This window comes from Ostrea edulis, chromosome 1 (assembly GCF_947568905.1).
Source record: "Ostrea edulis chromosome 1, xbOstEdul1.1, whole genome shotgun sequence".
Taxonomy (NCBI): domain Eukaryota; kingdom Metazoa; phylum Mollusca; class Bivalvia; order Ostreida; family Ostreidae; genus Ostrea; species Ostrea edulis.
In genome coordinates this window covers 62,136,972-62,153,207 of record NC_079164.1, presented here as the reverse complement: position 1 = coordinate 62,153,207, position 16,236 = coordinate 62,136,972, and the positions used below count along the sequence as shown (strand labels likewise).

Below are 16,236 nucleotides of genomic sequence, written 5' to 3'. Positions count from 1 at the left end.
CATCGAGTCCGACAGTTTTGCTCTAAAAATCGACGAATAAGCGTTCATGGATTTGAACAATTAATGATATCAAAAGTTTAGTTAAATTAATAATGTATCAGAGCAATCATAAATAGATGATATATTTAATAAGTATAAGTGCATTTAAGCAAGTGTGTTATGAGCTCGGGTATGGTATGCAAGAACTCTAATCGAGATAAATCGTTTTCAACATAGTAAACAGGGTATTAAAGCATGTCTTTGTTTTGAACTAGAAGCAGCAACAGCAACAATTTAGTAGGCCTACATAAAGTTATACAAATATGATACATGATGATATTACATCCTAAGCTCTGGGTTCATGTGGATTTCGGTTCTTATTTTGTAGATTTCGGTTAATTCAGTAAAATTCTGTATTTCGTAGCACCGCTATGCAATGTGGGAGAAAGGTTTCACTGCAGCCAGTGTAGGACGGTTAATCTTCCAGTCGTCTTTACAATTCCACCGACATGCATCCACTTCTAAATACTTAAAAAGACTTTTGGATGGGGACAAAAAAAAGTTAGTAAAATTACATTGTATATATTGCGTTAAGTCTTAGATAATTTATGATGCTCGGGGGAAAAGTTCTGAGGGTATTTGTTCTTGACCATAATAATGGTAGAAGCATGTTGATTTGATCACAGGGGCTTGTCACGAAATTTTGGTCGTATTTAAATTTGACACAGTCAATTCTATAAATATAGGAAAGAGGGCCAATTCTTGACGAGCCCCTGTGGTCACAACTTATTTAGTTATTACTTAGTTTTTTTATTCATGCTTTCATTTAGGAAGATGAAATCTGGTTTGTGATATACTAATTTTTTTTTATTAGCATATAACAACAATGTGAAAGAATATACATTTGATATATATGTATATACTCAATATATTATCTGTCTTCAAAAACAAAATTAATTATCATGCATAGTTTTCATGTCAGATTCTGAACAAAACTGCATACATGCGATGAGTATGAAACCTGATATATGTAATTATTTTCATCTAAAATATAAGTTGTATTAATGGACAACACATATATTATGTATCAATAGGCAAAATATATATAAAGAATATACACATATATTTCTGAAGGTTGCCATAAGGGGGTAACGCCACACATAGAATACAGTCCATACACAACCCCCCAATGGCAGCACTAGTACAGGAGGGCAGATCCCTTCCTTGTTGTGTTTTTTATGTAATAATTATTAACATGTTTATAACAGCAATTATATTATATAGATATAATATATGCAATACATTTACGACACTTCACAGAGAAATATTTAACATACAAAATTTTCAAAGATGTATAGACAAAATCATTTCAAAGAGTTTGTATAATAGTTTTGTTTTTCTTATTTATCTAAAGTGCATGTATGAAAATACCCAGATAAATCATTTTCTTATCATTAGAAAAAATCTACGACTAAAGTTACAATTTTTCTTTTATATTTTTCAAAACATTTACAAATTTTTGTTGTTCTAGTTTTTTATATACTTTTGAAAAGAAGAATAATACATTCTTTATGTGATATTGTATTTTCCTCTGATTTTTCTTGTTTGTTTTCTAATCTACAATACATTTTGTATTTGTATATTTTACAAGCAATGATAGATATCAATAGATTCAAAAATAAGGTTTTATCATTCTTTTCATGATAAAAACCAATTACAATTGTTTTCCACGATATATTGAAATTTACAACTTTTTGAACAATACCCCATATATGAGCAACATTTTTACATTTCAAAATTAAGTGTTCATTGCTTTCCTGTACATTTTTGCAATAAATACATAAATCATTTTCTATAATTTTCCACTTTTTCAGCATTTCTCTGTTACACAAAAGGTTATTTAACAATCTGTAATTAAAATCTGATATATATCTGTCGTTAATAGCTATTATTTTTTGTTCATAAATAGATTTCCAATCTGTTTTTGGAATTTCAAATTTTTTCCCATAATAACTTTGATGCAAAGGAGGATTAAATTTTTCTCGACGTAAAATACTATAAATCAATTTTGAGGTTATATCACATATTTTGACATGTTGTTTATTTATCAGTTCATATACATTATTCCCATATATAATATTTTCATATTGTATGTTTTTAAAATCATGATTGTAAAAGCTCTTTTAACAACTGTTTTCAAAATCATATATTGACAAAGCCAGTTGTTTTTACATACAAGTTTACCATCAAACCATTCTATAGGTTTCATACCATTTACATCTACAACATCACTAATATACCTAAAACCTCTTTTGAGCCAGCTTTCAAAATATATTGGCTTGTTTTTGTATAGTATTTTTTTATTGCACCATAAAGGCTCATTTAATAATGCATTGAGCCTCTGTTCAGTTTTTACTTTTTTACATTCATTAAAAAATATAAGCATTTCCTTGTAAAAAGTGGGAAAGTTTTCCATAATTTTATAATTTTTTATATCGTTGATATTTGTTTTACATAAATATTCAAAGTCAAAATTTCTTTCCTTACACAGGCTTTCTACAAATAAATATAAGGAACTATTCTTGCATAAAATGTTTATAATAAAGAAATGTGTCAAAATGAAAACTGGACAAAAATTGTAGATGATTTAGAAACACTCTTTGAATCATGGAAAAAAAGAAAATTAACAATTTTTGGTAAAGTGTGTGTAATTAACAGCCTTGCAATATCAAAGTTGATATATGTTGGGTCAGTTTTAAACTTTCTAAGTGAATGTATAATAAAAAAAAAAATACAAGGTATCTTATATAATTATTATACCCCCCGCAACAAGTTGTGGGGGGGGGGGGGGTATACTGGAATCGGGTTGTCCGTCTGTCTGTCCATCAGTCTGTAGACGCAATGGTTTCCGGGCTCTAAAGCATTATCCTTTCCACCTACCGTCACCATATCATATATATGGACTACCCATGGGATGAAGATGTTCCCTATCGATTTTGGGGTCAAAAGGTCAAAGGTCAAGCGCACTGGACATGGAAGTAGCAATATGGTTTCCGGGCTCTAAAGCGTTATCCTTTACACCTACAGTCACCATATCATACATATGGACTACCCATGGGATGAAGATGTTCCCTATCGATTTTGGGGTCCAAAGGTCAAGCGCACTGGACATCGAAGTAGCAATATGGTTTCCGGGCTCTAAAGTGTTATCCTTTCCACCTACAGTCACCATATCATACATATGGACTACCCATGGGATGAAGATGTTTCCTATCGATTTTGGGGGTCAAAAGGTCAAAGGTCACGCACACTGGACATTGAAGTAGCAATATGGTTTCCATTTAAATTCTTTAACGGCTTTTTTCATCGCATGGAACACCCTTTGGGAGATTGGGGTAAGCGGGGGGTATTCTTAGTGAGCATTGCTCACAGTACCTCTTGTTTTATTTGGAATAAAAAAAGACAGAATAAAAAGAAATACACAGATTGGGAAAATTATGGATGGGGATATTGGTATTGTTGATATAATACTAAAATTAAAATCCATAAAAGTATCGTGATTTACTAATATATATTTACAGATCAAGTTGAACTTTTGTCATAGCTGACTTATTAATATGACATTTATGGAACTTTTTTTTGCCAAATGTAGTTTTCCGAATTTTTCTCTACAATGCACTATTAACACAGGAATCTGAAATTTGAATGATATATTATTTCCTGGTTGTAAAAGATAATATCCAGTATTATCAACTCACTTATCCATTAATATTTGATCATATGACGTACATTTTTTGGACTTTTTATTCAAACAAACAAGAGATCTAGACACCATATGGTGATGCTCAAAGTGACATTTAAACGTGGATAGAAAACAGTTTTGACTGTTAAAGATGTTAGGTAGAGACAAAAATGCCAATCTTTATTATTATGCTTCATTGTTCAGAATACTGGTATGCTTCATTGTTCAGAATACTGGTATGCTTCATTGTTCAGAATACTGGTGGTGAGGTTGTTCCTAATACAAAAATAGTAACCCAGAGGCTGTATAACATTTATCAGACGTCGACTGACCATGTAGGGTCCTTTGGGATAACTTTATTGTTTTAAATCTGGAAAATCGGCATAGACAATTTGATCGATTTCATATTACAATTGGTGCAGATCAGTGTCATTTGACATAGACTCGGTCTCTCGGTCTTAGGTTAATTTCTAACACTGTTAATGCATGCAACAATACAGAATTGGATATCATTAATTATTTGAAGTCTTCAAAAGATCTTTAATTGAATTGTTGCTTGCATCAAATGAATTGCTGACATTTTCAAGTAATTAAAGATATCTTCAGTTATCTGCATTTATGTTAATTTGGTGCTCCATACAGCCTCTGGGTTACTATTTTTGTATTAGGAACAACCTCACCACCAGTATTCTGAACAATGAAGCATACAAGAACATGGGGTTTTTTTTCAAGAAAAAAGAAACATCAGGTCACTCACATTGCAATTTATCTTTAAAAAATTAAAATATCAATATTCAAATTCTGTTTCAAGCACCTCTCTCTCTCTCTCTCTCTCTCTCTCTCTCTCTCTCTCATTTCCACTCTCATTTTGTTAACCTAGCAAAAATATTAGTCTTGGAGTTCATGGACTTGTGATCTTCATGGCGTCCAACTTCAACACACTCTTCTTCAGACTTTTCATGCGATTTTGAAATTTCTCAGCTTTACAATGCTGTCAGGTTTATAACTCGGGCAAGCTGTCATAACGACTGGACCTTTCGTGTCATGTTTTGTACCCACAGCACATGCCATCCCCTTTTCACCGTCATCGAGCCATATTCTCCCCATCTTTCCACTTTGGTAAAAACAGATGCTTTCTTTTCATTTGAAGTAACCCTTGCATTATTCATCTTCTTCTGGTTCATGTTTTGGAAGGTTTGATACATCAGGAATGTCTCGCAAAGTGGTAAAATCTCAACCGGAAATTGAACTTTGTTTATATTAGAACTCGGATTGGTTGGAAAGAAAAATGTTGATTGGACAATTACGGTTGCCAAGTGGGCGACAAGAACAGAAATTTGGGGTGCCCACACGCAAAGTATAGTTGCCAATGCGAGTGAGCAAGCGGTAATTTGGAACCCTGGATAAAGAGATCATGAAATCATTATACTGAGCTCTGATTTAATTTTTGTGAGCAATATAAACCACATTGATGCATGCATCAATTGAATTGATGAGAGCAATAATTAATTTGATGCATGCATCAATTGTATTTACTTACTTATAGTTCTCTCCACACCAGAAGTTGCACTCTACCTCCAAAAACCAGGTTGTCTCATACTACCATCCTGATCTCATTCCAGCGTCTCCATCCTGCATTCCTTTTTCCTGCTTCTACTGTCCTTCTCCAGGTTGTTTTCGATCTTCCTCATGCCCCTATTCATTCTGGTGTCCACTCTAATGCTGTCTCAAAATCACCTTCCCTCTGTAGCACATCATTCAATTCTATCGCTGTCTCTTATCACTTATTGCAATCCTGTCCACTCTGTCTGCCACTTCCCTGTTTGTCACCAGGATCCTCCACAAGCATCTGAACTGAAATGCATCTAGTTTTTTCTCTGTCTATGTCACTTTCCACGTTTCGCTACCATATGTATGGCAGCACTGACCTCGCTAGTGACTTGAATAGCTTGACCTTCGATCTAACTCCTATGTTCACTGTACTCCATACTTTTCCCAGTCTCCCATATGCTGCCCTTGCCTTGTTATCCTCCTCCTGATGTTATCTCCATTACTCCCAGGTAAACATACTTTTCCACATCTTCCACCTCGTCTTCCCCTACTTTTACCTTGTCTCTTTTCCCATTCATCATCATTGCAATTGAATGGAAGTGGGCGTCAATCTAATTAATGCAATTGCATGCAATAATTGAACTGATAGTATCATCAGATCTTCAATTATTTGAGTTAATGTTAATTTGGCTTTCCATAAGGCTGAGAATTATTTAATGTGACGATGAAGACATTTTCATTTGCAGATAATTTTGACAATTGGCATGTTTCAAATATGAAAGAAAATGCAAAAAGCAATACAATTGAAATTTCAAGACTGGACAAGGTCCTGACTATATGTATAAACTTATTGAATTCTATTTTCCTATATTTTTAAAACTTATTTGGTTATCCATAATCTGTTGACATAAAATATGTTGATAAATAGCTCTTTAGAGCTAATATTACTCCGTTTATGCATATCAGACTTTGAAATTAAGATAGCATTTAAGGTTTTATGACAGTTGTATTTTATGGTTTGCCTACATGAATCAAGTCTATAGAAAAACAATTATATTGTAAACTTATCTCTTGTGAGAAATACCTGCATGGAGTCTGAAATTTTATGAATTGGGCAACAAATAAATTCAAAGTCAAAACATCACAAAACACTATAATTATTTGCTCTTTAAATATCATCATTTTATTTCATGCCCAAATGTTTCCGGATCGTTCAACTGTCACATACACACTCAGAATTTGTCACTAAACCGTAAATGTCATCTTTTATATATTAAGTAAACTTTTACCCTATCTGGACTAGACAAGCATACATGTATGTCAGGAATTTATCAGTATCTTCGATTTCCAGCCCTATTCTCAAAAATGGTCTTGAGGGTAAAAATTCTCAATAGAAATTTCAGTATTGAGACCTAGGATTTATCTTTTTAGCCCAAATTTCCACAGTATATGAAAGTTCAATTATTGCTTTACAAGCAGTTTAGAATCTGTGTGTGTGTAATAATTTTAAATACCTACATTGTCTGTATTGTAGAAAGAAGAAGCATTTTAACCCGGGGGCAAGTATTCCAAAAGTAGCCGTGTGGTGTATCCCAATATTTTTTCTGTGTTAACATGTTAAAGTAATAGTTCCAGAATTCTTAATCTTTCCAATTTCTTTACAAAAGATGATAAATTTGATGTTTTATTACAAAACAAAATAATTTGCCTTCTGTAGACTAGCACTACCACGACTGGGAAGTATGTGTCAGAGGAAAGGAAAATGCGTTTTTTTCGAGTAAGCCAGGTCATTTATGAAAATGTGGTGGACCTTGTAGACAGTGGTGAACTTGATCCATACATTCCCACTCTGGGGATCAGCATTTCTGAGGTAAAGTTTTCTATTACGTGGTAATTCAGAATTATGGTGATTTCATGGTAAATTTGATGGTCAGCTGGGTTTGCAGTGTTCGAAATTAACCATATACTGAGTCTATGACAAATGACACCGGTCTATACCAATTGTAATTGAGATAGACCAAATTGTCTAGGCCAATTTTCTAGGTTTAAAGCAATAAAGTTATCCCAAAAGTCGACGTCTGAAAAACGTTATGAGGAAAGGACGATGTTATGGAAATGGAAAGAAAATATGCTTTCTAAGTACATTAGAAGTAAATAACAATGTTTTAAATTTGTGGTGTGTTTTTTTTTTTCAATGTTGCGATCTATGCCAATTCGACGAGGTCTATGTCATCTTGTTTTGGTATAGACCTGTGGTCTATACCAAGTTTTAAACCAATTTCAAACACTGGGTTTGATCAGATAGCTCATTAGAGCACCTGACTAGAAATTCTGGGGCCTGGGTTCTATTCCTATTTGTTTCCTTCCTGTTAATATATCATTGAAAATTTTGTAGATGCATGGAAGATTTTTGAAACTTTTATCAGGAACACTAGCCAAAGATCACCTAATTTGAATACACTTGAATTAATGATGTTTCAATATGAATTATAATGATTATAATTGAAAAATCAATCCCTTTTCTTCAAAAGTTTAATCAATTATAATTTTCTGTTATTGGTCATGGGAAACTGTGCACTTTTTGAACAGAATCTCATTAATCTGAAAACTTACCTCCATGATTTGGCTCTATCATCAAATGACAAGTCTAAAAATGTTTGAAATCAAAGTGAAAGACTTGGAGTATTAGGATCTTTAGTTGATCATGCAAGCTCCAAACTGTACAATGCAACAGTAATCCAAAAGGAATTTCACAGAAAAGTCAGTTTATATAAAATGTAATTTTTTCAGTAAAAAAAAATCTGCACTTCATCATATTTTGATATCCCCTTTTAATAGGTACCTGGTAATTGATAATTAAATCGGTATGGCTCTTTGATTATTCCTATCAATTATTTTCCATACAATTCCCGACACAAACTTAGATGTTATTTTCCATCCGTATCAATGTTTATTCAATAGGTTGTATGGAGTCCAGAGATGAATTCTATAAGCATCTACTGGAAAACAGATTCAGATGATACGGAGAAAAGAGATACTGTTAGAAACCTTCTCAACTCAAAGGCAAAGAAACTTAGGTATGATCCACAAATCCATATTTTTAGCTGCCAAAAAATCCACTCAGATGATGTATTCCTTTTGGTCTGTGTCATCGTCTGTTAACAATTGAACATTTTCAACTTCTTTATAATTACCCTTCCAATTCTTTTCAAATTTGGTATGAAGAATCTTTGGGACAATGGGAGGGGGGGGGGGGGGGGGGCACAAATTGTAAATTTCAGGACTCCTGCACCCCTTAGACCTTCATGATCCCAGGGGTAGGAGTTTTGATTCTGGTGTGGGGCCAAAATTAACATACATGTAGTGGTTATTGTCTTTGTCATTTGAATGGCTCCTTTAATTATGCCAATACTGTATAAAAATCAAATGCATATTTAGGGAAAGCTGAAAGAGATGTGAATTTCGCAACCCCAGGGTTCTGATTCTTGGGAAGGTTCAAAATAGTCCTTTAAAACATTTTTGTGACGCAATCCTTTGTCTTTTTAGGCTTTTATATAGGAGAAAGTCCACTTGTAGTGAAAAGGTTACCTGTAGGTGTTCAATAAGTTGACAATTGCTGTCCATTATTTTTAAGAATGGACAAATACTGTCCGTTCTTAAAAATAATGGGCAGTAATTGTCAACTTATTGGACAGTGCCAGGTAAACCCAATAACTTATTAGACGTCTACAGGTAGGCTGAATATAAGGGAAAGACAATACGTTTGTCAAAGAGATACAAATTTAATTTTAAATTCCCTACAAGTAAGATTCAACACAGATATAAGAAAAATCACTGAAACACTTAAAACAATATTTCCCCTTAGTAGAATTCTCTGCTTCAACTTTAAGATTCACAATTTTTTAAATTCCATTGACCATTATTATATTGCATCAAAACTTTTGAAAGACATATTTCCATAATGTATTTGAATTTCGCTGGATTCAGAGGCACATTCCAAAACTTCTTCACAACACTTTTTTATGTTTTCTTTATTAGCATATCCTACTGTAATTCTGAATTATTATTTTCACTTTCATTAATAATTTCATTTCACGAATTGGGCATATTGAGTTCTTTTGGCTGGCGTCAATTATTTCCTCATCCAAATATTCGAAAACACAATGCTTTTCAAATCAAAATTTGGCTCCCAAACTTTCTCACCTTCCATATCAAGAATATAACACTCATTAAGATAATATTTGCAGTACTTTTATTAAAATCCTTAAAATTTGATTGTGCAATGAAAATGCTCTCCCCATTAGAGGAAGACATGTTGATATGGCTCAGTACTATATAGTGCGTAAAAATAAAACCTGCAGTACAAGACTACTTACCTGACACTGTCCAATAAGTGAACAAAAGAAACAGAATTCTACACAAGACTGGTTATACTGTCAGACTAAATCAAAAATAACTTTATTCATAATTATTATTGTCAATGGGTTTACCTGAGTCTGTCCATTCTTAGAACAAAAGATGTACTGTTTTAAGTAGGATATAAACCTCAAACTGTCCATTCTGTGAGAGAAAGAACTGATCGAGGCCCGTAGTTTTTGGCTTTTATCCTTTACATAGTGAATACAAATATATCGTAAAGTCTTTCATAAGTAAGGGCACTTTCAGTGTATTTATATTTTAATAAGAACACCTCTCGTTTTATACTGCTGCTGAATATTAGAATTTAGCTTAGATATGCAGAATAGCCAAATTATTATAGATTTCATAGCCTTAGGGACTATTGACACTTTTAACTAATACTCAGGTGACCAATAAGGCCTGTGGCCTTCTTGTTTTTTAAAACTCATAACATAATAATGCAAGTTAAAGAAAATGTTTTTGAAACACTGTGCTCTGGACCATTACCAATTTCAAATGTGGTTTGACATTTGACTTCCTACAAAAGACATAGATCTGTTCCATATAACTCATGACCCATGACTTTCATTCACCATGTATGATATAGTTCAGTAATTATGGTCAAGGTTAATGTTGTGAACAGACAAATAGACAGACCAAAGACGTGGATATAAAACACTGTGCCCCCATTCAATTGCTTTGACCTTGACCTTTCAGTTCACATAGAATAAATTCTCTTTCTAGTTTAATTTAAAAGTAAGGACGAAGTTGCAGATAGAAAAAAACCAAACCAAAATGTCCTAATTTTTAAGCCATAACAATACACCCCCTAATCTTCAATAATCAGTGCCTCATGCTTGTGATGATTACTGCAAATGTGATGAAAGAAGCTTATTTATGGTCAGGAGTTATATATCATAGCAGTTTGTGTATATCAATCGGAAAATTATACTGAAAATTTTTTTTTTTTTTAATGTCATCACATTTATTCATAGGAAATAAGATTAAATTCTGATTAAGACTTTTGAGATGCATACATACATATAAATTTTCATCTGCAATTTTCTTTCAGAGCTTTATTAATCAGTAGGAAAATCTCAGGACACATTCCCAATGTCCAGTTTGTTTGGGACAAATCTCAACTGCGGTATTCTCATCTGGAATACATCGATAAGATGCTGTCAGTAGCTGATTATGGACCGGACTATGAACTACAGAAATACTCGCGAACCAGAATGCATCAGGAACTTCCAATTCTACAGACTTCTCCCAGACTACTAGAGAAGTTGCAAAAAATTAATGAGGAGAAAGACCCTGTAGCAATGAATAAAGTCATTATGAAATCGTTTCGGGATGATGTCTATGGATTAGATCACACGCTGCTGGTTAACTCCATAAAAGAATCCAAGCAAAAACTAAAGTCAGGTCTGAAAAAGAGGGAGAAGAAACTTATGAAGAGCCAGAAAGAATTTAATTCTAAAGGAGCAGGCACAGATATAGGTCATCAGGAGGAGACAAGTTTGGTAGACTTGGTCACCAGAACAAAAGGTTTACCTGTAAGAGTAGCTGACATGCAGAAAAGCTTACTGGAGGATGGTGAGTGTGAAAATCTTAAAGAATCTGATGAACCAAATTTTTTTGAGGATGAGTGGTCAGATGATGAAGAGGATTTTGATAATGAGGATGAAGAACTTCGTATCACTTGTCACAAAAGTACAGAGCATGAAAACGGAGATGTTGCAAACCTTGATGTAAAAAACCTTAATTATACACAATTGGAAGATCCCGATCATAATGAAAAAGGCAGTGTGGAAGTGGATTCTAAACAAAAAACATCTATACAAAGGCTTAGGATTGGGAAGCGGCTAGGATCATCCACAATCCACAGTCCTCTTCGAGTCAGAGACATGCAAAGTCTGTTAACAGATGAAAGTGCTATTGATGGAGAAATTGATTTGTTAGAGGATGAATGGTCAGATGATGAGGCCAAAGAAGTGACAAAAGAAAGTGACATTCCAAGGGATGAAAAACACAGATGATATACCGCAGTGTACAAGGACAGCTGAATTAATCATGTTTATTGCTTGTAGCTGTGCTTGATCTGATATTAAAGTACTTCAAAACTTACATTTAGAAATAATTTTGAAGTTGTTAAAATGTGATTAATTTCAACTGTAACAGGAAGAAGGTGACAGGAAGGGAGTAAATGCAACATAATTTGTAGCGAGATGTTTAACTAAGTGAGCTACATGTATCTGTTCAATGGTGACCAAACCCAGGTAGTCACCGCATTCCTCCCTCTTTAAGGTCTTTGCCCCAGAAGACAACCTAGAGCTAGGACTTTTATTCTCTGGAAGGCCTTTCACTTGTCAATTGCAGAGGCTGTTTCTTGGTTGAAAGAAGTTGTCAAGTTGTGTAAGAATATCAATTGGGTAAAGAACCGTACACTATGCGACACAACACCAGGTTAGGGATGTACATTTGTATGAAGTCTGGGTTCAAAGCTCAGTTTGCTCCAATATAGTTTCTTCCTTTGTACCGTATAAGTAGAAATTTTAGTGAGGATTTAATTTTGGCATTATTAGTGATGGTGTTGAGGTCGCTAACATTGAATATCACTAATATTTATTCCATATCAGAGGCAATAGCTATCTTTCTTGGAATTAGTAAGTTGCTAAAATTAGCTCTTGCTAAATATATATACCCATATTTCATGGAAAAATTGCATAATTTTTTTATACGCCCGTCTTTAGACGGGACGTATTATGGTACAGCGATGTCTGTACGTCCGTCCGTCCGTTTGGGGTTTTCTCTTTATAATTTCATTTCCCTTCACATATCATGCTGAAACTTGCTGTGTAGCTTCTTTGTGGGTCACTCTAGATCATACTGCAATAATTTTGATCCATTTCGACCTTTTTTCCAGGAGTTTTGCCCCTTTATTTGGAAATAATTATTATATGGAGGGTACATAATTTGTCCACCCTGCTCCTCCCAGTTTTCAAGTGAGAGCCTTCTTATTTTGTGGAGTGTTTGTATGGGTATTGAAGATATACATGTGGGATGGATTTTGATTTTCTACAATTTTTGAGAAAATTACAGGTTGTTGAACTTAGTCTATTTGGAAATTAATATTCTATGGAAGGTACATAATTTGTCCGCCCTACTCCTCCCACAGTTTTCAAGTGAGGACCTTCTTATTTTGTGGGGTGTTTGTATGGGTATTGAAGATGTGCGTGTGGGATGGATTTTGATTTTCTACAATTTTTGAGAAAATTACAGGTTGTTGAACTTGGTCCATTTTGAGGAAATACAGATTTTTAAGTTAAGACTCTTTGTTCATATGAAAGTTTGTCACAGCCTCATGATGGCTGATAATACCCGAAGCAAAGTTATACAAATTATAGCACAAGAAAAACACCCTATGTAAGCATTTCACAGGCGTATTATGTACCGTTTGCGGTACTCTTGTTCTCACTAAAGATAACACTTGTACGGTTTAACATAAGTAATCAAGGTCACGCATCAGGAAAATATGTGGTGTGTGAGGAAAATGTTGTACATGTATTGGCATGTGTACTGACTATACAGTTTCATAATTTCAAAATGACTAAGACCTTGAGTCAACGTTAAAATAAAGGTGTTTTGATTACTAACCTAATATCAGCGTTGTGTCCCACGGGAGGTAAGCGGAGAGAGACCAACTGTGGGTTTCTGACAATGCCTTAATCGATGCTTAGAACAAGGTCTTTAGGACCTGGACAGTAAAAATTACACCTACACAGCCTAATTAAGAGGAGCAAAATACAATTTCATTGGATTTTCTTAAGTTTTGCATATGACACAAGCCTCTAATGCCTACTCGATGCCACACAATTCAAGATCTTGACTTTGTAGGTCTTCTGCATCACTCGTTGATCTGATTCTACATCATGGTGTGTTGACAATTGATATTGTTAGACAGTACTGGGCCAATTTATCTAAATTTTGTAGATAGCATCTACAAGGTAAGGGAAACTAAAATTGGGGGCTAATCTTTGACTCGGGTGACCTATTGTAATCGGTTGTCGTCCGTTAACAATTGAACATTTTTAACTTCTTCTTGATAACTACCAATCCAATTCTTTTCAAATTTGGTATGAAGTATTTTGGGGACAAGGGGGACATAAATTGTAAATTTCAGGTCTCCAGCACCCCTCGGGCCTTAGGGGTGGGGCAAAAACTGTCCAATTTTCAAAAGTCTTCTTAAGAACCGCACATGTAACATGTAAGAAAAACTAAATGCATGGTGATGGAGAGCAGGAAGGCCTCTACAAAAATTGTAAATTTCATGATCCCCGGGGTAGGGGTTCTGACCCCAGGGCGGGGCCAAACTTGGTATATAGTGTTTATGTGTAAAACACTTAAATGAGTTTTGGGCAATTTTTGCCCCACCCTTAAAGCCCCAGGGGTGCACGGATCCTGAAATTTACAATTTATGTCCCCCTTGTTCCAAAGATGCTTCACACCAAATATGAAAAGAATTGGAATGATAGTTATCAAGAAGTTAAAAATGTTTATTGTTCACACATTTAATAACTGACCATTTTGGCCCCACCCTGATACCAAAATCCCTACCCTTGGGATCATCAAATTTACAATTTTTGTAAAGAACTATTTGTTCTTTCTTCTAAATATCTATTTACTTTCAATTTAGTATCAATAGCACTGAAGAAGATGTTATTTAAGTGTTTTACACATAAACATAATATCACAAGTTTGGCCCCACCCTGGGGTCAGAACCCCTACCCCGGGGATCATGAATTTTACAATTTTGGTAGAGGCCTTCCTGTTCTACATCTGGGTCAGAACCCCTATCCCTGGGAATTTTGAAATTTATGATTTTGGTAGAGGCCTTCCTGCTCTACATCACTATGCATTTAGTTTTTCTTGCATGTGTGTGGTTCTTGAGAAGATTTTTGAACATTGGTCAATTTTGGGCAGTTTTTGCCCTGCCCCTAGGGCCCAGGGGTGCTGTAGTCCTGAAATTTACAATTTATGTCCCCCTTGTCCAAATGATGCTTCATACCAAATTCGAAAAGCATTGGACTGGTAGTTATTAAGAAGAAGTTAAAAATGTTCAATTGTTGACGGACTATGACGGACGAAAACCAATTGCAATAGGTCACCTGAGTTTACTCAGGTGACCTAAAAAATTTGAGAATCAAAATCCTTGCACTATGCACATCTTCCAAGTTATTTACAAATACTCTAGCTTCTAAACTGTGTGAGGAGTTTTAAAATATAATATTTCCTTAAAATGGACTAAGTTCAGCAATTATTTTCTTAAACAAGAGGCCCATGGGCCACATCACTCACCCGAGTCACCTTGGCCCATATCTGAAGACTTCCCATATATATTTGCATGTAAAATCTTAGTCCATATTATGGCCCCAACCTACCCCTGGAGGCCATGATTTTTACAAACTTGAATCTGCACTATGTCAGAAAACTTTCATGTAAATGTCAACTTCTTTGGCCCAATGGTTCTTGAGAAGAAGGTTTTTAAAGATTTTCCCTATAGATTTGTATGTAAAACTTTGATCCCCTATTGTGGCCCCATCCAAACCCTGGGGGCCATGATTTGAACAAACCTGAATCTGCACTATATCAGGAAGCTTTTACATAAATCTCAGCTTTTCTGGCTCAGTGGTTCTTGAGAAGATTTTTAAATATTTCCCCTATATATTTGTATGTAAAACTTTGATCCCCTATTGTGGCCCCATCCAACCCCCAAGGGCCATGATTTGAACAAACTTGAATCTGCACTATGTCAGAAAGCTTTCATGTAAATCTCAGCTTTTCTGGCTCAATGGTTCTTGAGAAGATTTTCACTATATACTTGTATGTTAAACTTTGATCCCCTATTGTGGCCCCATCCAAACTCCGGGGGTCATGATTTGAACAAACCTGAATCTGCACTATATCAGGAAGCTTTCGTATAAATCTCAGCTTTTCTGGCTCAGTGGTTCTTGAGAAGATTTTTCCTATATATTTGTATGTAAAACTTTGATCCCCTATTGTGGCCCCATCCAACTCCCAGGGGCCATGATTTGAACAAACTTGAATCTGCACTATGTTAGGAAGCTTTCATGTAAATTTCAGCTTTTCTGGCTCGGTGGTTCTTGAGAAGATTTTTAAATGACCCCACCCTATTTTTGCATTTTTGTGATTATCTCCCCTTTCAAAGGGACATGGTCCTTCATTTGAACAAACTTGAAAGCCCTTCACCCAAGGATGCTTTTGGCCAAGTTTGGTTGAAATTGGCCCAGTGGTTCTGGAGAAGAAGTTGAAAATGTAAAAAGTTTACAGACAACAGGCAATCAGAAAAGCTCACTTGAGCTTTCAGCTCAGGTGAGCTAAAAAATGAAGAAAATCAAAATCCTTGCTACATGCACATCTTCCAAACCCATATAAATACTCTGTAAAAGAAGAAGGTCCTCACTTGAGAACCGCTGAAGGAAAAATAAAAGACTAATCATGTACTCTCTATGACTATGTTCAACAACCTGTAATTTCTCAAAAAT

General features: G+C 34.7%; 1 protein-coding gene across 2 annotated transcripts; it reads left to right on the top strand.

Moving 5' to 3' along the window:
• Nucleotides 1-145: 145 nt before the first annotated feature.
• Nucleotides 146-11,799, top strand: LOC125648379 (uncharacterized). Of its 2 annotated transcripts, none has more exons than XM_048875419.2 (6): nt 146-276; nt 404-540; nt 6,807-6,831; nt 6,990-7,142; nt 8,234-8,349; nt 10,743-11,799. In XM_048875419.2, the coding sequence occupies exons 2-6, from the start codon at nt 416-418 to the stop codon at nt 11,707-11,709; spliced, it is 1,386 nt and encodes a 461-aa protein (XP_048731376.2). In that variant the 5' UTR covers nt 146-276; nt 404-415; the 3' UTR covers nt 11,710-11,799. The 2 variants fall into 2 exon arrangements, with proteins under 2 accessions (XP_048731376.2, XP_048731382.2); XM_048875425.2 differs by having other exon boundaries at nt 194-276; nt 368-540.
• The last annotated feature ends 4,437 nt before the right edge of the window (nt 11,800-16,236 follow it).